The sequence below is a fragment of the Anabrus simplex genome, chromosome 1, assembly GCF_040414725.1.
Source record: "Anabrus simplex isolate iqAnaSimp1 chromosome 1, ASM4041472v1, whole genome shotgun sequence".
NCBI lineage: Eukaryota > Metazoa > Arthropoda > Insecta > Orthoptera > Tettigoniidae > Anabrus > Anabrus simplex.
In genome coordinates, this window is record NC_090265.1 from 1,805,749,546 (window position 1) to 1,805,776,872 (window position 27,327).

The 27,327-nt window shown below is 38.6% G+C and overlaps 1 protein-coding gene across 2 annotated transcripts in view; it reads left to right on the top strand.

Moving 5' to 3' along the window:
- Positions 1–16,854: 16,854 nt before the first annotated feature.
- Arp2 (Actin-related protein 2) overlaps positions 16,855–27,327 on the top strand; it is a 205,273-nt gene continuing 194,800 nt past the window's right edge. For both annotated transcript variants that reach the window (XM_067138557.2, XM_067138558.2), the window contains exons 1-2: positions 16,855–16,982; positions 17,454–17,564. In XM_067138557.2, coding sequence (XP_066994658.1) covers positions 16,935–16,982; positions 17,454–17,564 — 159 coding nt within the window. In that variant the 5' untranslated portion in view covers positions 16,855–16,934. The remainder of the gene's footprint in view (positions 16,983–17,453; positions 17,565–27,327) is intronic.

Here is a 27,327-nt window from a genome sequence, read left to right on the forward strand (position 1 = left end):
GTTGGAAATTACAAAAATATATTGCATGAGTGAATACATTAAAAACATTTACAAGATATTATCATTAACAAAATATCAAATTGATTAAAAAATGTTACACTAGTGAACACGTTGGTGATTTTCACGCAAAACAAGGCCGTTATATGTACAGTATTGACAATAAGGGTAGTTAAAGTCTTATTTGATGTTAAGTTCGGAGACAGTTAAAAATTTGTATACAAATATTGAGAATTAATGCAGAATACATGTAGTTACAATTTACTGTACGCGTATTTTACATTGCAAAATAATGTGGAAAAGCATTCCAAATTTGTATTAATTTACATACATACATGCATACATACATAAATGATCATTATAGACTGTTATGCCTTTGAGCGTTCAGTCTGCAAGGCCCGGTAAATTTACTAAACGTCGCCACAATAATCGATTTGCAACTAGTGTTGTGGCCTCATTTAGTTCTATGCCTCTTATCTTTAAATCGTTAGAAACTGAGTCTAACCATCGTCGTCTTGGTCTACCTCTATTTCTCTTAGCCTCCATAACAGAGTCCATTATTTTCCTAGGTAACCTATCCTCCTCAATTCGCCTCACATGACCCCACCACCGAAGCCGGTTTATGCGTACAGCTTCATCCATTGAGTTCATTCCTAAATTAGCCTTTATCTCCTCATTCCGAGTACCCTCCTGCCATTGTTCCCATCTGTTTGTACCAGCAACCATTCTTGCTAATTGAATGTCTGTTAATTCTAACTTATGAATAAGATATCCTGAGTCCACCCAGCTTTCGCTCCCGTAAAGCAAAGTTGGTCTGAAAACAGACCGATGTAAAGATAGTTTCGTCTGGGAGCAGACTTCCTTCTTACAGAATATTGTTGATTGCAACTGCGACGTCAATGCATTAGCTTTACTACCCCTTGATTCAATCTCACTTACTATATTGCCATCCTGGGAGATCACACAACTTAAATACCTGAAATTATCGACCTGTTCTAGCTTTGTATCACCAATCTGACATTCAGTTCTGTTGAATTTCTTACCTACTGACATCAGTTTAGTCTTCGAAAGGCAAAATTTCATACCATACTCATTGCACCTATTTTCAAGTTTCAAGATATTAGACTACAGGCTTTCTGCACAATCTGCCATTAAGACCAAGTTGTCAGCATAGGCCAGACTGCTTACTACATTTTTACCTGACTGAATCCCTCCCTGTCATTTTATACCTTTCAGCAGATGAGCCATGCAAACTACGAACAGCAAAGGTGAAAGATTACAGCTTTGTCTAACCCCTGTAAGTACCCTGAACCAGGAACTCATTCTACCATCAATTCTCACTGAAGCCCAATTGTCAACATAAATGCCTTTGATGGATTTTAATAATCTACCTTTAATTCCATAGTCCCCCAGTATTGCGAACATCATTTACCTCGGTACCTTGTCATATGCTTTCTCTAGATCTACGAAACATAAACACAACTGCCCATTTCTCTCGTAGCATTTTTCAATTATCACTATCACAACTACTGATTATCACTAGTACTGATCTGCATTTATGGCAGTCACCCAGGTGGCAGACTCCATATCTGTTATTTTCCTAGCCTTTTCTTAAATGATTACAAAGAAATTGGAAATTTATTGAACATATCCCTTGGTAAGGTATTCCAATCCCTAACTCTCCTTGCAATAAACAAATATTTGCCCCAATTTGTCCTCTTGAATTCCAACTTTATCTTCATATTGTGATCTTTCCTATTTTTAAAGACACCATCCAAACTTTTTCGTCGATTGATGTCCTCCCACACCATCTCTCCACTGACAGCTCGGAACATACCACTTAGTCGAGCAGCTCGTCTCCTTTCTCCCAAGTCTTCCCAGCCTAAACTTTGTAACATTTATGTTACGCTACTCTTTTCTCAGAAATCACCCAGAACAAATCGAGCTGCTTTCTTTGGATTTTTTCCAGTTCCTGAATCAAGTAATCTTGGTAAGGGTCCCTTACACTGGAACCATACTCAAGTTGAGGTATCACCAGAGACAAATATGCTCTCTCTTTTACATCCTTACTACAACCCCTAAATACTCTCATAACCATGTGCAGAGATCTGTACCCTTTATTTACAATCATATTTATGTGATTACCTCAATGAAATTCTTTCCTTATATTTATACCTAGGTATTTACAATGATCCCCAAAGGGAACTTTCACCCCATCAACGCAGTAATTAAAACTGAGAGGACTTTTTATATTTGTGAAACTCACAACCTGACTTTTATCCCCGTTTATCATCATACCATTGCCTACTGTCCATCTCACAACATTATCGAGGTCATTTTGCAGTTGCTCACAATCTTGTAACCTATTTATTACTCTGTACAGAATAACATCATCTGCGAAAAGCCTTATCTCTGATTCCACTTCTTTACACATATCATTGATATGTATAAGAAAACATAAAGGTCCAATAATACTGCCTTGAGGAATTCCCCTCTTAATTATTACAGGGACAGATAAAGCTTCACCTACTCTAATTCTCTGAGTTCTATTTTCTAGAAACAGAGCCACCCATTCAGTCACTATTTTGTCAAGTCCAATTGCACTCATTTTTGCCAGTAGACTCTCATGATCTACCCTATTAAATGCCTTAGATAAGTCAATCGCAATACAGTCCAATTGACCCCCTGAATCCAGGATATCTGTTATATCTTGCTGGAATCCTACAAGTTGGGCTTCAGTGGAATAACATTTCCTAAACAAAAACTGCCTTCTGTCAAACCAGTTATTAATTTTGCAAACATGTCTAATATAATCAGAAAGAATGCCTTCCCAAAGCTTACATACAATGCATGTCAAACTGACTGGCCTGCAATTTTCAGCTGCCTATCACCCTTTCCTTTATACACAGGGGCTACTATAGCAACTATCCATTCATTTGGTAAAGTTCCTTCATGCAAACAAAAATCAAACAAGTACTTCAGATATGGTACTATATCCCAACCCAATGTCTTTAATAAATCCCCATAAACCTTATCAATTCCAGCTGCTTTTCTAGTTTTCAACTTTTGTGTCTTGCTGAAAATGTCATTGCAGTCATAGGTAAATTTTAATACTTCTTTAGTATTAGTCACCTTCTCTATCTGGACATTATCCTTGTAACCAACAATCTTTGCATACCGCTGACTGAATTATTCTGCCTTTTGAAGATCCTCGCATACACACTCCCCTTGTTCATTAATTATTCCTGGAATGTCATTCTTCGAACCTGTTTCTGACTTAAAGTACCTATACATACTCTTCCATTTTTCACTAAAATTAGTGTGGCCACCAATTATGCTTGCCATCATGTTATCCTTAGCTGACTTCTTCGCTAGATTCAATTTCCTAGCAAGTTCCTTCAATTTCTCCTTACTTGCACAGCCATTTCTAACTCTATTTCTTTCCAGCCTGCACCTCCTTCTTAGTCTCGTTACTTCACTGTTATAATATAGTGGATATTTAAAATTCCTTACCACCTTTAAAGGTACAAACCTATTTTCACGTTCCTCAACAATTGCTTTAAACCCATCCCAGGGTCTCTTTACATTTTTGTTTATAGTTTTCCACCGATCATTGTTGCTTTTTAAAAACTCCCTCACGCGCATACTGAAAATCTGATACTGACAGCCTCTATGTGCTCTGAAACCACACTGATTTTCATCCAACTTCCTCTCAACGACGGATCGCACCCTCCCTTCCAATATGCCAGTGAATACTTTGCCTGGTATATTAATCAATGAGATACTTTTCTGTTCCCTTGCTTATAGATAGGTGCAATTACTGCTTTGTCCAATCTGAAGGTACCTTACCAAGACTCCATGCTAATCTCACTACTCTATGAAGCCACTTTATCCCTGCCTTCCCACTATACTTCACCATTTCAGGTCTAATTTCATCTATTTCTGCTGTTTTATGACAATGGAGTTTATTTACCATCCTTTCCACTTCCTCAAACGTAATTTCACGAAGATCATTTTCCTGCTCCCCATGAGCTTGGCTGTTCACAACACCACTAGGATGATTTCCTTTTACATTGAGAAGATTTTCAAAATATTCCCGCCACCTCTCCAGTGATTCCCGGCGATCTATTATGAGGTCACCTGAATTACTCAAAACACTGTTCATTTCCTCTTCTCTCCCTTCCTAAGATTCTTTATTACTGTCCAGAAAGGTTTCCCTGCTGCTTGACCTAGCATTTCCATGTTATTATCAAAATCTTCCCACGACTTCTTTTTGGATTCAACAACTATTTGTTTCGCTCTGTTTTTTTTCATCTACGTACAAATCCCTGTCTGCATCGGCCCTTGTTTGAGCCATTTCTGATAAGCCTTCTTTTTCGTTTACAAGCTGCTCTCACTTTATCATTCCACCAAGATGTTCGCCTTTTCCCATCTTTACACACAGTTATTCCTAGGCATTCCCTTGCTGTTTCTACTACAGCATCCCTGTATGCCACCCATTCACTTTCTATATCCTGAACCTGCTTACTGTCTACTGTTCGAAACTTCTCACTAATCATATCCACGTTCTTCCGTCTAATTTCCTCGTCCTGGAGATTTTCTACCCTTATTCGTTTGCAGACAGATTTCACTTTCTCTACCCTAGGCCTAGAGATACTTAGTTCACTACAGATCAGGCAGTGGTCTGTATCATCGAAAAATCCCCGGAAAACTCGTACATTCCTAACAGATTTCCTGAATTCAAAGTCGTTTAAGATATAGTCTATTATGGATCTGGTACCCCTAGCCTCCCATATGTAGCGGTGAATAGCCCTTTGCTTGAAGAATTAATTTCCATAAAAAGAAAAAAATGAGCTCAATATTACGGTCCTGGTGCAGTCAAATCAAAAATGGCTTCAGGATGTGAAATTTTTTATGTGATATATGACCGGCTCTTGTAAAAATGTTGCATTACGTCGTAATTCAACTTGGATGTCTATGTTGACTAATTATATTTTAGACTCAAACAAAAGAGTTCGTCGAAGTATCCATGGGCTAATCACCGCCGTTGGACACTCTCTAAGAAGACGGAGTGCCTAGTCCATGTAAACAACTGTTTATATTTGATTCAAAATGAACCATGTTGACAAAAGGTAAAATAATGGCTTGAATGAGAGCGGTTGAAATGTCGTTAAATCTTCCCAATTGACTAGTGTTTTTAATTTTTTCCGTGTGTTTATGTTGTTGAAGTATGGGATTTCAGTTATATTGGTTGAATGGGCGACAGTCGAAACGTTGTGCGATGTAATTAATGTTAAGCTATGTGCAAATCTGAAAGGAAGAATAAGTCCTTAATTAGTTGAGTGAAATGACGGGAAAAGAGAAACAATGCATGTGTTAAAGAATAGAGATTGTGAAGTTAAAAGCTTACTTTAAGTGTTGTTGGGCTGTTACCTTATTGCTAAGAGGTTTGTAAAGCACTGGCTATCACTAACGTGTTGCTCCCCGCACAACGTTTAGAATGTCGCCCATTCAACCCATAAAACTGAAATCCCATACTTCAACAACATAAACACACGGAAAAACTTAAAAACACTAGTCAACTGGGAAGATTTAACGACATTTCAACCGCTCTCATTCAAGCCATTATTTTAACTTTTTTCAATATGGTTCATTTTGAATCAAATATCAACTGTTGTTTACATGCACTAGGCACTCCGTCTTCTTAGAGAGTGTCCAACGGTGGTGTTTAGCCCATGGATACTTCGACGAACTCTTTTGTTTGAGTTTAAAATATAATTAGTCAACATAGACATCCAAGTTGAATTACGACGTAACAGTGGCGGTTGCTGGTATAGCGCAATGGAGCAATGAACCTGCAGTTTATATCATATTGTACTCAACTACGTAATTTTCATAACTCCCTTGTCAATCTCGAAGCTCTTGCTAAGTCCCTCTATCCGTAATATACTCGTACTGGCTTTCAATTCATGTGAGCTGCGCAAGGTCTGTGGCTGGATACTTGTCCGGAATGAACCCCCTTGCAAAGGCGATCTCTCCGTCCGTACATAGGCGAAGGGAGTGACGAGGTGCGGGGGGACGAAAGCCAGCAATAAGGCAAGACCAGGATATCGCAGAAACGGATCTCTGTTCTTTACGCATGCGCAATAGGCCACTGTCTCAACACTAGCTAGTCGTGTTGTTGGGGTTGGGGTATGTGCCTGCCATCTGTTGGCCTTACGGGAATTTGACTAGGCAACAGAGAATAGTGCACGTAACTAGCGCTAGTGTTGAAAAGCATCGTTACTACCAAAAGTCACATTAAACTGTCAAATTCCAATTAATATCTTGTCCCAAATACATCATTACTTACTAAACATCTATTCATTTGCCTTCTTTGGAATAATAACCTTTTGGAGAGGAACTTAACTCAAAAATCATTGAGGCAAAGAATAGCGGCAAGGTAATGCCAATGAAAACTTTTAAAAATAGTTGTTACTATTCCCATGACATCGGAAGCAGAAAGGTGTTTCTCTACCCTGAAGAGAATAAAGACTTTCTAGCGCAGCACAATGAGCGAGGATAGACTTATTGCTCTTGCTATGTTGTCAATTGAAAGGAACTTTGTTCGAGACTCTGCGGACTTCAATGAAGCAGTTATTTCTTATTTTGCATATGGTAAAACTCGGCATGTAGGCCTACCGTATTCAAATCAAAATCTCTTTATTTGCAAATGAGGTGTCTACCTCAGTGGCAAATGGTACACTAAAATACATTATTGTCAAGCACTAAATTTTAAATTAACAAGAGAAGAAAATTTTCCTAGAATACAATATTATACAATTTACGCTAATAATTTGTTCTATTAAACACATACATCATCCTTAATAAATTTATATTGTTTACAAAATTCTATTTATAATATCTTACAAGCATAGTCAACTCATATACAGTATGTGAAATTACTTCTAATAATAATATACAACTGGTATAAGATTAAAATTAACATTGAATTTGTTTACATATTTATATTTTACCGATTTTGGAACATAAGTAGCATAACGACCTGCTGCGTCTTAACCAGAGCCCTTTTTGCTACCACTTTTCAGAGTTCCTGAAGGGCCTTCACAGCTACCGTAGCGGTCCCAGGGCCCTCGAAGTCCCCACCGTACTTCACCCCTACAGGCAGTCCCCTACTTGGGCTGTCCAAACTCCATAGACCAGGGGATGGAATTAATTTAATCACACACATTTTTTATTTACAATATCCTGCACTGGTCGAATGCCCTCTAATATTTCATTTATTTTCTCTGTTGTTGTTTATTCTCTTCTTGAATATCTGTACAGATTTTGGAAAAGGATCAAACACTACCTCTGGTAAACTGTTCCACTCCTTCACGCCCTTCCCAATGAATGAAAATTTACCCCAATCGCTTCTGCTAAAATTCCTTCTAATTTTGTACTTGTGGTCAGTTCTACCAATATAATTATTTTCCAACTGAAGCCTCTCACGGATATCTCTCCATGCTTCTTCTGTATAGGCTCTATACAATCCTATAAGTCTAGTTTTCTCCCTTCTCTTACTTAAAGGTTCCCAACCAAGTTCCTTTAACATTTCTGATACACTACTCTTTCTCCTGAAATCCCCTGTTACAAACCTTGCTGCTTTCCTCTGCACACCATCTAGTTCTTTTATTAGGTATTCTTGGTGAGGATCCCAAACACTGTTTGCATATTCCAATAATGGACGAACCATACTTAAGTAACTTTTTTCTTTTAATTCTTTGTTGCATCCTTTAAGTAGCCTCATTATGACATGTAACGATCTGTATGCTTTCCCAACAATGTCATCAACATGACCCTTCCAGTGCAAATTACTTTCAAATCTCACACCTAAGTATTTGCACTTGCCATCTTTAGGGATAACTACCTCATCCAAAGGAAATTCAAATTCAGTTTTAAAGCTCCTGTTTGTAAATGTTGTAACAGTTGATTTGCCTCCATTAACCTTCATATTATTTTCTTCAACCCATTCTTGGATACTCTCAATGTCCCTTTGTAATTCTGAGCAATCCTCAATGTTATTTATTTCCCTATAAACAATTATGTCATCTGCATACAATCTTATTTTCGATGTTATATTGTTCCCTAAATCATTTGCGTATATTCAGAAAAGTAACGGACCGATTATACTACCCTGTGCACTTCCCTTCCAAACTTTCTCTTCCTGTGATATATAATTTCCTACTTTGACTTTCTGAACCCTTGAATTTAGAAATGTTCTTATCCAACGTATAACGTTAGGGACATCCACAAAAGGTTGTGTAAACTAGAAGGAATCGAAGCTGAACAAACGGAAATTAGAAAGTCGGTGACCTTCTGTGCTGAGAGTTTTGACGATATTAAGCGTCAGCTGCACAAAATAACTGATGACTTTAAAAACGCTATGGCAGAAGTGGCGGCATTGAAGTCTAAGGTTGCTGTCCTCGAAAGGGAAAAGACAATAGCAGACGAAGAAGTCTCTAAGCTTAGAGAGGAAAATCAAGACCTCCAACAGTACATCCGGAGGAACAATGTAGAAATTCATGGACTGCCTCAGCTTGGTGACGAGAATCCAGTCGCAGTTGTGAAAGCACTTGGCAATGCGCTCGGTGTCGAAGTGACCGACAGTGATATTGATGCGTGTCATCGTCTACCCCAAAAGAAACAGGAACTCCCTCCTCCTCTCCTTGTAAAATTTTGCAGCCGGTTAAAAAAGGATCAGCTGCTCGCAGCAAGGAAGAATAAATCAAATCTAAGCTCAAAAGATTTAGGTATCCAAGCAGCTAACCGAGCTGTATATATCAACGAACATCTGACTTCGGGGAATAAATATCTCCACAAGATGGCCAGGGATCTACGGCAACATGGATATAAATATATTTGGACAAGGGACTGCAAAATCTACGTAAGAAGGACTGATAACCATCGATCAGTGCGAATTAGGAGCATTGATGATATTAGAAAGTTGCAGAGCGAAGACACAAGTGTAACGGCACAGCCAAGATATCATACCAACACTCGTTAATGGCAGTACCTAAGTGTTACAACAAATATTCCATTTTTCCATTAGGCTGTTATGAAATACAATACGATTCCATAAATAATTTTGTTTTACAGAACATCAGTTAATATACAGTTGCTTCTCACCTGGACGGAAACAGCTCTACTGGCCCGTCAAAATCTTACAGTGCGGTTAGGTGCTTGTACCTAAACAGCAGGAGTATCCGAAACAAACTTGAGGAAATAGAAATTCTGTTGCACATTATAGGCCAGGTAGATATATTGGTTGTGACAGAAACTTGGGTAAAAAGTGAGGAGGCGAAATACTATAATATACCAAATTATAGAAGCATCTTTTCACACAGAGACGGCAAAGCTGGAGGTGGCTTAGGTATTTACATTTCGCACTGTTGGAAAGCAAATGTGAAAATGAATTGTGAACTTGATCATAGCTTGATATGGGTTGAAATTTATAGGGATAAATTTAGTAGTAGTAAATATAAAAGTATTGATTTAATTGCAGGATATAACCCAAATAGGAATAATGCCATACCATTTCTGGCATCACTCGAAAATTTTATAAGTAAAACAACTAACAATTTATGTCTATTTTTGGGTGACACGAATATTGATATCTTAACTAGTGACTAACTAAAAAGAAAATACATGAACCTGCTTTCTTGCTATGATTTCAAGCAATGCAATAATGTATATCCAACACGAATATGTGATACCACAAGCACTTTAATAGATCATGTGTCTATAAATAATTCTGGAATATATTATTATTTATCAAATGTTGGTAGCTATATAAGTGACCATAATGTATTAATATTTGATATTCTTTTGCCAAATTCTAAATCTCCATGACAATCGCTTGAACTGAAAAGGCTGAAAGCAACTAATGTAGACCAAAATAATGATAGACCTGAAAGTAGTAATATCACTGAACATAACACAAAAGTCATAAACAACATTACTAGTAGAATTGACATAATGTATAATTCCTTTATTGACCAGCTACCGCTTGGTACACAAAAACAGAAAGCACAAAGTCATCAAACACAAAGAACTGGTAGCTTGCCATGGATATCTCCTGAACTTCTCTGCCTTATTAAGCGACGTGACATTTTACATGCAAAACTTAAAAATCCCTCCCTAAAGAATAACATCAATCTCAATCAGGAATATCGCAGGTGTAGAAATAATGTGACAAATCTAAAAAGGAGCTTAAAAAACAAATATTACTCTGAAAAATTTAGAATTAATAACAAGAACCCAAAGGAAACGTGGAAAATAATCAATGAAATCATACATAACAGAAAAACAACAAAAGGCGATAATTGTACATCTCTAGAAATAGATAACAAGATAATTACAGACAGTCAGGAAATATGTGAATCATTAAATTTATATTTTACAAATATTGCTAAAACCCTGGCTTCAGCAATCCCTCCCCAGAGCACTGAAACACTTGCAGTTCCTAGTTACTTGAACTCATTTTACCTATATCCAACTGATGAAACAGAAGTAAGATCTATAATATCAAATCTAAAAAACAAGAGTAGCTGTGGGCAGGATGGTATAACTGCCAACTTTCTAAAAGAATTCCAGGATTCTTTAAGTGGGATGCTAACAGATATCATTAACGAATCCTTGGCATCTGGTACATTACCTAGTGAGCTAAAAGTAGCTAAAGTAGTTCCTGTCTTCAAGGGTGGGGACGGGAGGAATCCTAGTAACTACAGGCCTATCTGTATTCTTTCCATAATCTCCAAAATATTAGAAACTATTGTTAAAAAGAGACTTCTCACTTTTTTAAACAAAAATAATTTCTTTTACAATGCACAATATGGCTTTCGTGAGAACTCTAACACTGAAATAGCAACCGTAGATCTCATAAATATGCTGCATGAGTCAATAGATTTTAATAGTTTTGCTGGTGGGTTGTTTATAGATCTAAAGAAGGCCTTTGATACAGTAGACCATGAAAGACTGTTAGCTAAATTAGAGAGAGCAGGAGTTCGTGGTGTTGCATTGAAGTGGTTTGATAATTAACTGTCCGATAGAAAACAATATGTAGTGCTGAATAACTGTAGGAGCTCAGCAATTAGGGTAACCCATGGTGTTCCACAGGGGTCAGTATTAGGGCCGATTCTCTTCCTAGTCTACATCAATGATATTGCAACTTGCCGCTTGAAAGGACGTATCACACTGTATGCCGACGACACAAACTTGTTCTATACTGGTAGTAATATAGACTCCATTGTTAAGGATATGCAGGAAGACCTCAATACTCTGTGCTTTTGGTTTCAAGCGAATAAATTAACTATTAATGTGCAAAAGACTAATTATATGATAATGACAAAACAAGGTCAGAATGAAATCCCACACAGTAAAATATATATGCAAAATACTGAAATAAAACTAGTTAGAACTGTCAAATATCTTGGGTTGGTGATTGATAGGAACTTGAACTGGACAGACCATGTTGAATACATTACTAAAAAGATCACACCTGTTGCAGGAATTTTAAAGAAACTTAGTTATCTTATCCCACAACATCTTCTAAAACACATCTACTACTCTTTAATTCATAGTCACCTACAATATTTGAATGTAATCTGGATGCGCTGTAAGAAGTCCGACTTGAATGAGCTAATGGTAGTACAAAATAGAGCTGTTAGAAATATACTTAATCTTCCCTACTTAACACCAATAAAATATCTATACCTAAGTGCTAAAATACCACCCCTAAGCATGAGTGCAGAATTCAATACAGCTGTACTCATGTATAAAATAAAACATAAATTTATACAACACAACACTACATATACTCTGAATTCTGACAACCATCCATATAGTACTAGGCATGCAAATGACTTTGCCTTATACAATGTTTGCTCTTATAAATATGGTATAAACAGCTTGAAGTTCTCTGCGATCCAGTTATTTAATAACATCCCTGTGGAGATAAAAACAGCACCAACTTTGGCAAAATTCAAACAAAGAGTCAAGCATTATTTTTGGGAAAGGTACAGTGCTCTTTAAATCAAAATATCAGTTGTCATTTAAGGCATTCTCCCAAACAATCTTGCAAATTGTCCGGAACTATTCTTCTCCCCTACAACTTTTATGTTATGTAAATGTAAATACTCTGTAATCTGTTCTTGTACCTCTGCAACTCTGTGTTATGTATATATACTGTAAATACTCTGTAATCAATTCCTGTACGTCTGCAACTTTTGTGTTATGTAATTGTAAATAATCTGAAATCTATTCTTGTACTTCAGCAACTCTTATGTAAATGAAAATACTCCATAATCCATTCTTGTACCTTTGCAACTTTCATGTTACGTAAATGTAAATACAGTCAGAAATAATTCTCTGCAATCCTCATATTGATGATGTACATATTTTATATGTTGTATGTGTTTATATGTTCAACCATTTACTAATTATCTTATATACACAAACTATATTTTGATGTGTAAGTGCCCGCCAGTATGTAATGTCCTGTACAATTCCTATGTATGAGCCTGCAGGCTCGTTGGAATTAATTGAAATAAATGAATGAATGAATGAACCCTTACGTCCAGTCCTATTCCCTCCAATTCCTTTAATAATATTCCATGTTCCACTCTATCATAGGCTTTGGAAAGATCTATGGCTATGCAATCTAACTGGCCTCCTGAATCCAACTGATCTGATATGTCCTGCTGAAATCCCACCTGTTGTGCCTCACAAGAAAATTTATTTCTAAATCCATACTGGCTCCTCATGAACCAATTTTTATCATCACATATCCCTCTGATGTACTTTGATATTAAACTCTCCAGTATTTTACAAACTATACTGGTCAGGCTGATTGGTCTGTAGTTCTCTGGTTTCCTTTTATCACCCTTTCCTTTATAAATTGGTATTATTATAGATTCCTTCCATTCCTTTGGTATTACACTATTATTTATGACATAGTCAAAGAGAAAATTTAAATAAGGCACTATATACCACCCCATCGTCTTTAATACCTCCCCAGTAATTTGATCACTTCCTGCTGCTTTTCCTTGCTGAAGCAGTTGGATTTCTCTGAAAATATCTTCATTTGTGAATGAGAAGCTTCTTGTTTCCCTATGTGTCTCTCCCTCTCTATCTTCTGTTATGGTTTCCAAGTCCTGACAATCTTCTACTGAATCTCTGAATTCCCTACTGAAGAGGTTTGCTTTCTCAGTATCTGTTAAATAGTGTTCACCCCCTTCTCCCACCATTGTAGGAATTTGGATTCCTTTTCCTTTCTGATTCCTAATATATGAATACAGCTTTTTCCATTTCCCTTTGTGGTCATTACCCTCTTGAAGAATGCCATTCATATAATTCTCTTTTGCTTCCTTTTTCACTCTATTCAGTTCCCTCATTAGCTGTTTTCTAGTTTCTCTATTCTCCCTACCCTCTTTGATTTTCCTGTTTACTATTCTACATTTTCTTTTTAATTTTCTTATTTCCCTTGTATAGTAAACAGGGTCTGAGGTCATTTTACCCTTCTTAACAGGTACAAATCTCTTCTCTCCTTCCCAAATGATTCCTTTAAATTTAGCCCAAAGTGTATCCACATTACTCCCTTCACTTATCCAACAACTGAGTTGTGATTTAATGTAAGTCCCAAATTCATCAACTTTAGTTTTTCTGTATAATTTCTTGTCTTGTGTGACCCTCTTATTAAGCCTTTTTGGTACCAGTCCTGCATCCATTTTTACAGCCTTATGGTCTCCTATTCCTTCAATTACTTCAGTTTTATCAACAATTTCCCATGGTTTAACCAAGAATACATCTAGTAAGTTATTGAGACAAGTTGGTTCTTGTACTACTTGTGTAAATCCTCCCTCCCAAATTAACTTATTTGCCAGTTTCTGTTCATGGGCTTCACTTGCAGCTCCATTCCATTCAACTTCAGGCAAATTTAGATCTCCCCCAATTATTACCATATCATTATTATTGTTTTTATGAGTATAATCTATTATTTTCTCAAATATTTCCATGTCTCCTTCCTCTCTTCCAGGCCTGTATGTTCCTATAATTCCCACCTCCTTCATATTATGACAAACTAATTTTATCCCTAATATTTCATCCCTTTCATCGGTAAACCATTCATGTGAACAATAAGTTTCCTTCACCAGAATAAACACCCCCCTCCCTTTTTATCTCCTCGGTCTCTACGATAGACTGTGTACCCTTCTGGAAATACTTCTCTATTACCCACCCCTTCTCTCAACCATGATTCTACTCCTATCACCACATCAGTCTCATAAGATTCCATCAATGTACCGAATTTTAATTGTTTATTTACTACACTCTGACAGTTTACCAAGAGCAATCTCAGACCTCCTTCCTCCCTAAAACTTGACTGTTGCAATTGGGTAACATTTGACTCATGAGTTGAGAACGTCCCTGGAACCCAGATCCTTGTACATAGATCTTGATTTAAGGGTCTGGGTTTTCTGGCAAGTTTCCCTGTATGTGCCAGTTTAGTGGTATGGGTTTTCTTAAGTACAGATTAGTTTGCAAATCTCTGTTGATAATTGTAGCAATTTGTCTACAGAGATTTGCTTTTCCATTACCATTCAGATGTAACCCATGCCTAGTAAACATTTGCCTGCCAAGACCTAAAGTATCTACTATATAGACATTTCTAAAAGTCTTACATAATCTCTTGATTTTTATATTTACATCATGTACAGCTTTGTTCACACATGAGTCCTCTAAAAGGTCATACCTAGGTGGCACATTAACTACAATTACTTTTGAGTCAGGTAGTTTGGAAATCTTACCTCTGAGAGTCATAATTAGTTCCTCGCCTTCATTTGCAGCAATGTCATTTGTACCACTCACAATTACCACATAATTGTCCTTCTCTAACACAGGATCACAACTTGAAAGGACGTCTTCAGTTTTGGCACCTGGTTTTATTAGTCCTAAAACCTCAGTTTCTGGATTCTGCAGCTCATCCTTGATGCCTTCTGCCATACCCCGCCCTTGACTGTCTGCGTAGAGATGAATCTTTGGCGATCTTGACTTTCGGTTGGTTTTCTTCTTCTGTAGGTTACCTCCACTGGATTTAAAATTATTTGGAAAACTTGGTATGTCTTCTTCTGGAACTTGCTGAAGTAACTGAAATCTATTTTGGCACTGCAAAGAGTTTTTTCCCGGTTTTTGTTGTACGTAGTTTCTCCCATATGCTTAACATTAGGCCTAAAATGGCTACGCGTCACTTCCGTCCACGGCGATCTTTCTTCTCCAATGTCTTCTTTATCTTCCAGTTTCTTTATTCTGTCCTTTAAGCTTTCATTTTCATGTTTCAGAGCGCATAAATCTTCTTGTAGCACTCCTAAAATCTTAATTATAGTTTCATATGTCTCTCTTTCTTGTTGTTCTGCCTCACTATCGGTTTGTTTACACTCGGGACACAGCCACTCACTTTCTTCAATATCAGTCCTATTTACAATATTTGCACAACGAAAATGGTACCATTCATCACACTTACGACATAGAATCCCATTTTTAACTACTCTTCTGCATTTGCCACATTTTCACTGCATCTTACACCATTATCTACTACGGATATCACAGACTCACACACACTCACAACAGTAGTCGCCATCTTACTTTCCTGCTCCTCTCGTATTTGATCACATTTCTAGAACTTATGTCATCTTAGTTTAGGAGGTTACGGCCCACGATGGAAGAGTAGCTGGCTAAGAGGGGGAGAGGAGAGATTTAGGTGGGGGGGGGGGGAAGGCAATTTTTTCTTCTTTTGAACCCCCAGTGATGAAAGTCACGCGCCGCCACTGCGACGTAATGCAACATTTTAACATGAGCTGGTCATAAATCTCATACAAAATTTCACATCTTGAAACCATTTCTGATTAGACTGCACCAGGACCGCAATAGTGAGCTCGATTTTTTTCTTTTTATGGAAATTAATACAAATATGGATCTGATTCCACTTCCTTACTCATATCATTTATGTATATAAAAAAACACGGAGGTCCAATAATACTGGATTGAATTCCCCTCTTAATTATTACAGGGTCAGATAAAGCTTCGCCTACTAATTCTCTTAGATCTATTTTCTAGAAATATGGAAACCACTTTAAGTCTCTCTTTTGTCTAGTCCAATTGCACCCATTTTTGCCAGTAGTCTTCCATGATCCACTCTATAATGCTTTAGACAGGTCACTCGCAATACTGTCCATCTGACCTCCTGAATCCAAGATATCTGCTATATTTTGCTGGAATTCTACAAGCTGAGCTGCCTACCACTAGTAGTACAAGCTTGGAAAGCGCTACGTTCAATATGTTCACGAAAGTTCTAAATGAAAGACTACTGGAAATTATCAACAATCAAATACCGGAATGTCAATTTGGATTCAGGAAAAGCAGGAGTGCATTACGAGCAATTTCCTACCTATTAGAGCAAATAGGGGACTCCCTTAGATACCCCGGGTGAGTATTACCGGTGTTTGTAGACTACGGGAAAGTATTCGACCTCGTAAACAGGAGGAAGCTTATCGAGGAAAAAAATAAAGGAACGACTGGAAAGGACCATCCAATTGCAAGGATAACGGAAGATCTCTTAAAGTATAACTAAATATTTATAAATAACAACGTGGAATCATCGAAACGGATTATTCAAACGAATGGCGTATTTTCTCTGTTTATCCGATCTACATTTTATTTCCCAGTGTTACGTATTATTTGATAGGTTGATTACAGTGATATGTCTACGAATGAGCTTATTCGTTGTTTCTGCTTTAGGCACCTGTTAGCGGAACCGGTTGTGATTTCACACACAGCTGTGGGAGGTGCCGGCGAAGTTGGATAGGAAGAGTTAATTAAGTTGTTTTCCGTTCTGTTCGTCGCTGATGGACAGTCAAGGTAGAAAAGTAATTGTGTGCGATAATGGAACTGGGGTAGGTAGCAAATTATCATTTAATAATTATATGCGAGGTGTTACGAATTTGAATGTGACAACAACAGGGACGATGCGATGATTCACATGACAGTACTTCAAGATAAATGTCATTAAAATATGTAATCATTCATTTTGTGATTAAAAATTTCGAAATATATTATGCCTGCACCTGAAGGGGGAATTTCTGCTAGAGGAAATCATGTTATTGTTTAAATTTTGTGTTGTTTATTTTAATAAAGGTATTTTTAATGGCAATACTCTTATTTATATTTTGTGTTTGTGATCTAAGCTGTTTTTCGTTAGATATAAATCTAAATGTGTTTATCTAATATACTGTTTGACAGCTTCGTAGAGACTGGTTTTTCTTTGTTTGTTTTGTTGGTAAATAACAATTTTTGCATATGTGTATACAAAGTCTTCCCATGTGTATTGGTATTCCATTTCCTTACACTTTGTTCTTACCTTTCAGTTTGTTAAGTGCGGTTATGCTGGATCCAACTTTCCAGCTCATATTTTTCCTTCGATGGTTGGAAGACCCATCATTAGAGCTGTTAATAAAATTGGGGACATAGAAGTCAAGGTATGTTATGTAGCATGCTAATGCATGGATTTATGGCATTGAGGTAAGGCTCTCAGATTGCAAGCTAATTTGTCTTTTTGTTTTATGCTAAGGGGTGAAGGAGTAAATGCATGCTTAACAGTAATGTTGGATTTTTTTTTTTTCATACTGGTATTTAATTTAGGAATGTAAGTCATACTGTGGAAGTTTTGAACTTGTATAAAAACCATAAGTGTGACTGAAAATTAAAAAGTTTCCCGAGTAGAACATTTTCGGGTTATGTAGCTGAAGTAGCAGTAACTACATTCATGGTTCATACTGAAAGAAAGAGAATATAAAACATACTTGCCTGTGTGACTATTGATTAGGTTATCATAACCTTGGGACCTTAAGTTTTACATGATATACAAATTGTGTGATGCGACTTTTCATTAAAGTATCCCACATGTATTGACTGGGATTTGAAATGTAGTTGTTTTGGTGAGAAATTACTGATGTCGCTGAAGTATTGCATCCCTTCCCACGTAAAGCTGAAGAAATTATACTCTTGCTGAGGAGAGGAGAATAATTCTGTGGTATACCAGCCCTACCTACCCCCTGTGGGTGGGGATGCAGATGAAGAATACACCCATGGTATTCCCTGCCTGTCTTAAGAGGTAACTAAAGTGATGATCAAGGGATGATGAAATTTGAACCATGGGACTACTTGTTATAAGTACCATTATGTGAGGAACACCATGGGTCGATGTTACTTACGATCAGTACCACTATGGGGCTACGTTACCTAGGAGGAATACCATTATATGCGGCACACCACGGATCTGGGCATTGCCTGTCATTAGTACCATCGTGTGCATTCCACTGTGACGGGGGGGAGTGGGTGCTCGGTTGCATAGACTAGCATCTAGCAAGAGTAAGTGGAGAGCGCTCCGCTTGGATGTGTTAGTTCCACTGTGTTCATAATGGGTCTGCATTACACCACTATATGAAGAACACCCTGGGTCTACGTTGCCTGTGATTAGTACCACTGTGCGAGGAACACCATGGGTTTGTGCATCACCCGTGATTAGTAACCCTATGATAGGAACACCATGGGTCTGTGTTGCCTTGGAGTAGTACTCTTATGTACGGAACACCATGGGTTTTTGTTGCGTGTGGACATTACCATAATGGGTGATACTACGTGGGTCTACATTGCCTATGATTAGTACCACTTTGTGAGCGACGGCATGAGTATACGTGGCCTGTGGTTAGTTCCAATTAGTGAGAAACACCACAGGAATACCGGCACCGTGATTAGTCCTACTGTGAGAGGAGCACTATGGGTCTGCATTGCTTGTGAGTAGTACCCTTACATGGCATTCGTAGATCTAGAAAAGGCATTCGATAATGTTGATTGGACCAAGCTATTTATGATTCTGAAGACGGTAGGGATCAGATACCGAGAACGAAGAATTATCTACAATCTGTATAAAAATCAGTCTGCAGTGATAAGAATCGAGGGCTTTGAAAAAGAAGCAGCAATCCAGAAAGGAGTCTGGCAAGGCTGCAGTTTGTCCCCTCTCCTTTTCAATGTTTACATAGAACAGGCAGTAAAGGAAATCAAAGAGAAATTTGGAAAGGGAATCATAGTCCAAGGAGAGGAAATCAAAACCTTGAGATTTGCCGATGATATTGTTATTTTATCTGAGACTGCAGAAGATCTCGAGAAGCTGCTGAATGGTATGGACGAAGTCTTGGGTAAGGAGTACAAGATGAAAATAAATAAGTCCAAAACAAAAGTAATGGAGTGCAGTCGAACGAAGGCAGGTGATGCAGGAAATATTAGATTAGGAAATGCTTAAAGGAAGTAGATGAATATTGTTACTTAGGTAGTAAAATAACTAACGATGGCAGAAGTAAGAAGGACATAAACTGTAGACTAGCACAAGCAAGGAAGAGCTTTCTTAAGAAAAGAAATTTGCTCACTTCAAACATTGATATTGGAATTAGATGTTTTTGAAGACTTTTGTGTGGAGCGTGGCATTGTATGGAAGTGAAACATGGACGATAACTAGCTCAGAAAGGAAGAGAATAGAAGCTTTTGAAATGTGGTGTTACAGAAGAATGCTGAAGGTGAGATGGATAGATCGAATCACGAATGAAGAGATACTGAATCAAATTGGCGAGAGGAGATCGATTTGGCTAAATTTGACGAGAAGAAGAGATAGAATGATAGGACACATCTTAAGACACCCAGGACTTGTTCAGTTAGTTTTTGAAGGAAGTGTAGGTGGTAAGAACGGTAGGGGTAGACCAAGGTATGAATATGACAAGCAGATTAGAGCAGATGTAGGATGCAATAGTTACGTAGAAATGAAAAGGTTAGCACAGGATAGGGTGGCATGGAGGGCTGCATCAAACCAGTCTATGGACTGATGACTCAAACACACAGTACCCTTATGTGCGAAACACCATGGGTTTGTGTTGTGAGTGGTGCCAATGTGTATGATATACCATGGGTCTACATTACCTGTGAATAGTACCTCCATGCGAGAAATACCATGAGTCTACGTTACCTGTGATTAGGTATAGGACACCATTATTCTGCATTACCAGTAATTAGTACCATTGTGAGAGGCCGGTGACCTGGATTTTGGACAACTTTAGATGAAAAGCATCATCCCAGTTTTTAAGGCATTCTGAATTGGATCCATTGATTGTTTTTGTTTCATGATCATTTTTTCATCATCATTCATTTTAGATTTGAGTCAGTGAATACCTTTTGAAGTTTTAATTATTATTTTGTTGTACCTCATACCATCAGGGGCTGATTGCCTAGCTGTTAGGCACCTTTAAACAACGTCATCATCATCAATATTATATGTTGAATGTCCCTTCAATTGCTAAAGATGTAAAGAGAAACTAGAGTGCTGAAGGTTTGCTGTGCAAAAGAACTCTTTATTGTGCCTGTAAATTTATCTTTGAACTGTTAAATGCCGGTGAACTACACCATTATTCAATCTTGCAGCCTTACGGCAAGCACACCCAGTCTGCAGGAATAACACTGTAATTCTTAGGGACGAAGCATTTTGGAAAAGAGGTTGCCTTCTTCTATTTTCTGTGGCTATTGCTAACTCTTAAAGACCCTCCAATGTGGGTGAACAGCGTCTGCCTTGTGTTGGAAAGTGTGTGTTATTTGTGGCGTGCGAGTTGCAAGACTGTTGACTATGGTACAAACACACAGTCCCCGAAACAACAGAATTAATCTTCTACGATTACAATCGCATCACATTGAGTGCCAAGGTTTCAGAAATATCTCAATGGCCTGTAATGGAAATAACTTGGCATTTTCTGCCTAGGTTATTGGATCATAAGTTATGTGCTGGAACAGAAGATGTTTGGAGAAGGAGATGGCGAGCACTTGTACACCACACCCGAGAAACTGGAGTTGGCAAATGATGATGATGATGATGATGATGATGGTTATTATGGTCCGTATTGATAATTGATCACTATCATAGGTTAGAGAAAGGTCCAACTATTCGATACCTTTCTCTACCCTTTGATTGTAGGTTATTGGACTCGAGACCTTTATTGCCAATGAATGTAATTAGTAGTTGAGTAATAACTCGCCCCATAATAACACTGAGATTGTGAGCCAAGTACGACACAGATAGGTGTTATGGCGATGATGGGATAGGAAAGGCCTAGAAATGGGAAAGAAGCGGCCATGACCTTAATTAAGTTACAGCTCCAGCATTTGCCTGGTGAGAAAATGGGGAAACCACGGAAAACCATCTTCAGGGCTGTAGACAGTGTGGTTCGAACCCACTACATCCCGGATGCAAGCGCCGCTAAACGCACGGCCAACTCGTCCGGTTGGGCGTGATTAAAGAACAGAATTAAATGTGGAATATTGTTTGTATTTAGGATCTCGAGCTGTAAATGTGGGGGTCATATTTGGAACAGAATTATTTATTTCTCTGTAATCTCCCCACGTCAATCTCAATTATGAAGAAATAAGGCCAGGCTGAGTGGCTCAGATGGTTGAGGCGCTGGCCTTCTGACCCCAACTTGGCAGGTTCGATTCTGGCTCAGGCCAGTGGTATTTGAAGGTGCTCAAATATGTCAGCATTGTGTCGGTAGATTTACCGGCATGTAAAAACTCCTGTTGGACAAAATTCTTGCACCTTGGTGTTTCCAAAACCCATAAAAGTAGTTAGTGGGACATAAAGTATATAACATTATTATTATTATTATTATTATTATTATTATTATTATTATTATTATTATTATTATTATTATTATTATTATTATTAAGAAAGTATTACCAGTGCAGACCAATGGTGTCTGCACAAGGGAAACTAGAGGCCTAAACTGTGGGTTTATGTGCCCACACCCGTTTGCTTGTCCCCAAATCACTGCTCTTATTCACCCTACCCTAATCTATCCAGACCAATGGTTTCGTCCACCCTTACCCTATTCAGTCCAGACCAATGGTGTTTCAACAGGAAACTAGAGGCCTAACGCCGCTTTGCGGCAGCTCAAACTTAGGGGCTTATGCCTCCCAGACCCCCTTTCCTGTCCCCAAATCACTACTCTAATCCTCCCCTACCCTAATCTATCCAGACCAAGGGTGTTTCAACAGGAAAGTAGAGGCCTAACGCTGCTTTGCAGTGGCTCGAACTAGTTAAGAACTAGTTAGGGTCGGGGTGAGCAAAGGTGTTTGGGAGGCGTCAGCCCCCTGGTTAGAGCTAAATATGTTTGTGTGTGTTGTCATTAAGGGTGTATTCTTCCCGAAGGCAGGTCTGAACCTCTGCAGAGGTGTGCCCGAGCCAGAGTTTACGTACGGTAGGGTGGCCATTTCCTTTCCTCTCCTCGATTCTCTTACTCCCCACCTACAGCGCGTGGTGGCAACCCATCCAAATCTTGACCACACCCAATGTTGCTTAACTTCGGAGATCTCACGGGATCCGGTGTTTCAACACGGCTACAGCCGTTGGCTGCTGTCATTGAAGAGCTAAAAATTGTAGAACTTGCTTAAACACACCGTTCCTAGCTGCTCTGCTGCAGCTTGCTGCAGGACGATGTTCTTTTCTTGCTAGCTCAGCTTAGTTACTTGCTACACTTATGTGCCAAGCGAAGTTAAGCATATGGTGTTAGACTTTATTTAGGTGTGTGAGTGTACATTAAGTTGTCCCTGTTGGGTTGTTTGCAGCAGATATACAAAGTTAATTGAGCCTTAATGCACTCTCCTAGAAGTATGAGGGCAAGTCAGTAAGTAATTCTGAAGTACTTATTTGATTATTGTTTGGCCGAAGGAGCTATACCAGATGAATGGAGAGTTGCTATAGTAGCCCCTGTGTATAAAGGAAAGGGTGATAGACATAAAGCTGAAAATTACAGGCCAGTAAGTTTGACATGCATTGTATGTAAGCTTTGGGAAGGCATTCTTTCTGATTATATTAGACATGTTTGCAAAATTAATAACTGGTTCGATAGAAGGCAATTCGGTTTTAGGAAAGGTTATTCCACTGAAGCTCAACTTGTAGGATTCCAGCAAGATATAGCAGATATCTTGGATTCTGGAGGTCAAATGGACTGTATCGCGATTGACATGTCTAAAGCATTTGATAGGGTGGATCATGGGAGACTACTGGCAAAAATGAGTGCAATTGGACTAGACAAAAGAGTGACTGAATGGGTTGCTATATTTCTAGAAAATAGATCTCAGAGAGTTAGAGTAGGTGAAGCTTTGTCTGACCCTGTAATAGTTGAGAGGGGAGTTCCTCAGGGCAGTGTTATCGGACCTTTATGTTTTCTTATATGATATGATATGATATGATATGAGTAAAGGAGTGGAATCGGAGGTAAGGCTTTTTGCGGATGATGTTATTCTCTATAGAGTGATAAATAAGTTACAAGATTGTGAGCAACTGCAACGTGACCTCGAAAATATTGTGAGATGGACAGCAGGCAATGGTATGTTGATAAACGGGGCTAAAAGTCAGGTTGTGAGTTTTACAAATAGGAAAAGTCCTCTCTATTTTAATTACTGCGTTGATGGGGTGAAAGTTCCTTTTAGGGATCATTGTAAGTATCTAGGTGTTAATATAAGGAAAGATCTTCACTGGGGTAATCACATAAATGGGATTGTAAATAAAGGGTACCGATCTCTGCACATGGTTATGAGGGTGTTTAGGGGTTGTAGTAAGGATGTAAAGGAGAGTGCATATAAGTCTCTGGTAAGACCCCATCTAGAGTATGGTTCCAGTGTATGGGACCCTCACCAGGATTACCTGATTCAAGAACTGGAAAAAATCCAAAGAAAAGCAGCTCGATTTGTTCTGGGTGATTTCCGACAAAAGAGTAGCGTTACAAAAATGTTGCAATGTTTGGGTTGGGAAGAATTGAGAGAAAGAAGAAGAGCTGCTCGACTAAGTGGTATGTTCCGAGCTGTCAGCGGAGAGATGGCGTGGAATGACATTAGTAGACGAATAGGTTTGAATGGCGTCTATAAAAGTAGGAAAGATCACAATATGAAGATAAAGTTGGAATTCAAGAGGACAAACTGGGGCAAATATTCATTTATAGGAAGGGGAGTTAGGGATTGGAATAACTTACCAAGGGAGATGTTCAATAAATTTCCAATTTCTTTGAAATCATTTCGGAAAAGGCTAGGAAAGCAACAGATAGGGAATCTGCCACCTGGGCGACTGCCCTAAATGCAGATCAGTATTGATTGATTGTAATTGCAATCAAGTTTTATAATTATTACAGAAAGACTGCAATTTTTTATTGATATCATTTTTCAACATAGCCACCCTGCTTTTCACTGCACATGGTCCACTGTTTCACAAGGTTTCTGGCACCCTCTGCAAAAAAGGTTTCTGCACAGCAAGCCACATATGCACCACTTCCTTCACCTCTTGATTGGAACTGAATCGACGGCCTCTTAGAGCATTTGTAAATGGACCAAACAGATCGTAATCCGACGGGGCGAGATCGGAACTGTACACAGGATGCTTCAACACCTCGAAATGCAGTATATGAAGAGTTTGAGCAGTGTGGGCGGCAGTACAAGGAAAGAACGAAAGAATTCCTTCTGACAATCGACCTCTGCGTTTGTTGCCAATTGCAGGCTTCAACTTGTTTACCAGTATATCACTGTAACTAACGTTCATTGTTTACTATTTTCCCCCTTTTCCTGATAATGTTCCAGAATTGTCCCTTGAGAGTCCCGAAACACCATGAGCATCGCTTTTCCTGCAGAAGGTTGACTCTTGAATTTCTTGTTTGGTTGGGGTCTGGGATGCTTCCATTCCATGCTCTGACATTTGCTCTCTGGTTCAAAGTGGTGAACCCATGTTTCATCTCGAGTGATGATTAGTTTCAGAAACGTTTCACCTTCATTTGCATGACGGTCCAGTAGGGTAAGTGCTGACAGATTGTGCTTCTGCTCTTCATTGAGTTGTTTTGGAACCCATCTTAAACAGACTTTGTGAAAGTTAAGCCTGTTATGCATGATTTCATGGGGTTTGCCACGTCATCAACATTCGCTCGTCTGTTATTGAGGATCATATCACGCACTTGTTCAATATTGGCGTCAGTTACGGCTGCAGATGGATGCCCGGATCTTTCCTCATCCTTCCTGGTCGTGCAACCCCTTTTGAACTGTTCAGTTCACTGGTAAACATTTCTCTGTGGCAAAACTTTGTCCCCGTATTGTGTTGAAAGTCTTCTATGAATTTCCGCTCCTGGTACACCCTAGACCACAAAAAAACGGATTGCGGAATGCTGTTCTTCCTTGGTGCAAACAGAGTGGCGCAGCCATCTTTACGTTGCAACAGCGCAAGCTGCACTGATCTGATAACCCTAAAACCTACCGCAGACTTAGACAACGGTGTCATCTAACAGCTGGTGAGCACACAACGCCATAGAGCTAACCTAAAGACAATTAGAGCAAAATTACAGATATTTATGGACTTGCCTGTGTAATATGAGCTAAGACTTGCCTTTTGAAATGGTATAGTTTATCATGTGGTGCTCACTGCCATCAGCGCAGTTAGCTATGAAAAGAAAAACTTAGTTACAAGTGCCTCTGCACTACACCTAACATATTAGGTTCATGGATGTCTCTTGCATCTTGCAGCAGTATGCATCTTCCAACATTACAGGAAGGTCTGGAGCAGAGTACGAGATCAGCACTCTTCATTGATAATGTAGGGACAGGCATTTTAGGAGCACACATTTTGTGCAGAAGTGAATTTGACCCAATACAAATAGGGAGATGAAGTTACTACTATTGTGGTCTGGGGAATGAACAACAAAGAAGTATGAGAACAGCTTGTGCAGTGAATGGGGAAATTGCGAAGTAGAGTATAAAAATGGGTGCAGAGAAAAGCAAGACCATGGTTATATCAAGAGGAAAAAGGCATTGTGAAAATTGATGGTCAAAGCCTTGGAATTCTGGACAGTTTCAAATCCCTAGGGAGTGAATACAAGGCTGGACATGTAGTATTAGCAAGAGGGTGCATTCTACTGGAGTGTAAGAAACCTTTGTCTGGAATAACGAAGTGTAAAGTGATAATGTACAAAATATGCACCCATATTTGGCTGATAGCTGGACAATGATAAGTAGGGAGTAGAGTAAAATTCAAGCCAGAGAAATGACATACCTAAGAAGTATGATAGGAAAGACAGATTGAGAAATGAAGGTGTTTGAATAGAAAACCTAAATGAGACAATTGGTAGGAATAAACCAAGGTGGTTTGGACATGTAAAGAGAATAGATTATCAAAACAGGTACTGGAGATGAAATTTGAGGGAAAGAGAGTGGGAGGGAGACCGAGAACAAAGTGGATTGATTCAGTAGAACGAATACAAGAAGAAACAACTTGGGCAAAATGATGGAAGAGGAATGGTGGCAACCTGGTAGGTATGGAGGATGGTATGTTTGTAAAAACCACGAGGAGATGTTGTTAATTTTTTTGTTGCCAGTTCATGAAATATAGGCAGCTCTGACAACCTCACAATGCACTGAATGTCGGTACATTAAGGACAGTTGAAAGGATAAATGAGAAACATGAAAAGTTAGAGCTACAAAAGGTCTGTTTTATTACGTGTTGTGTGGACAGTTGCAAAAAGCCCCTCGAAGGGAGTGTATTTTGTGACAGACTGGGGACACTGGACCTACCTTTATTAGGATGGGGGATGGGGTAGAGCCACAGTGTCTGTTTCAAACTGTGCACTCTGAACATGACAGTGATCACAATAGCAATGAAGTCTCAGGGAGTTTTTTGTTATAACTAAATCAAGTAACCTGTCTTGTGCTTCATGCACTTTCTGAACATTTGGCTGTGAAGTGAACTCTTGTTGATTGATATTTTACGAACTTTTTAAAATTTGTTTTACGTCGCACCGACACTTGGATAGGAGTGGCCTCAATTGAGGGTTTGAACCTGCTGTTTCCTGAATGCAAGCTTGACCCTCTTGTGTAAGGTTTGTGCTTGTGGCAGCCCACATTGTCTGGATCCTTTCAAATAATAAAAATAAGTGATTACTCTATGCTATAGATTGGGACTGTCAGAAACTAGAAAACTCTGAATTCAATGCTTATCTGTCATTTTGGACATTTCCTTTCTCACCCCGTCTGACCCGCATGCCGATGGAGGCTGAGGTCTGTCTCAATTCATCTCAGTCACCCTGAACAGTATGGATTCAACACTAAATGTTGTGCTTTCTTCCCTTATGCCTTCAGCTGACTGTGTGTTATACAGTTGGCATTTTGAATGTTTTTCGA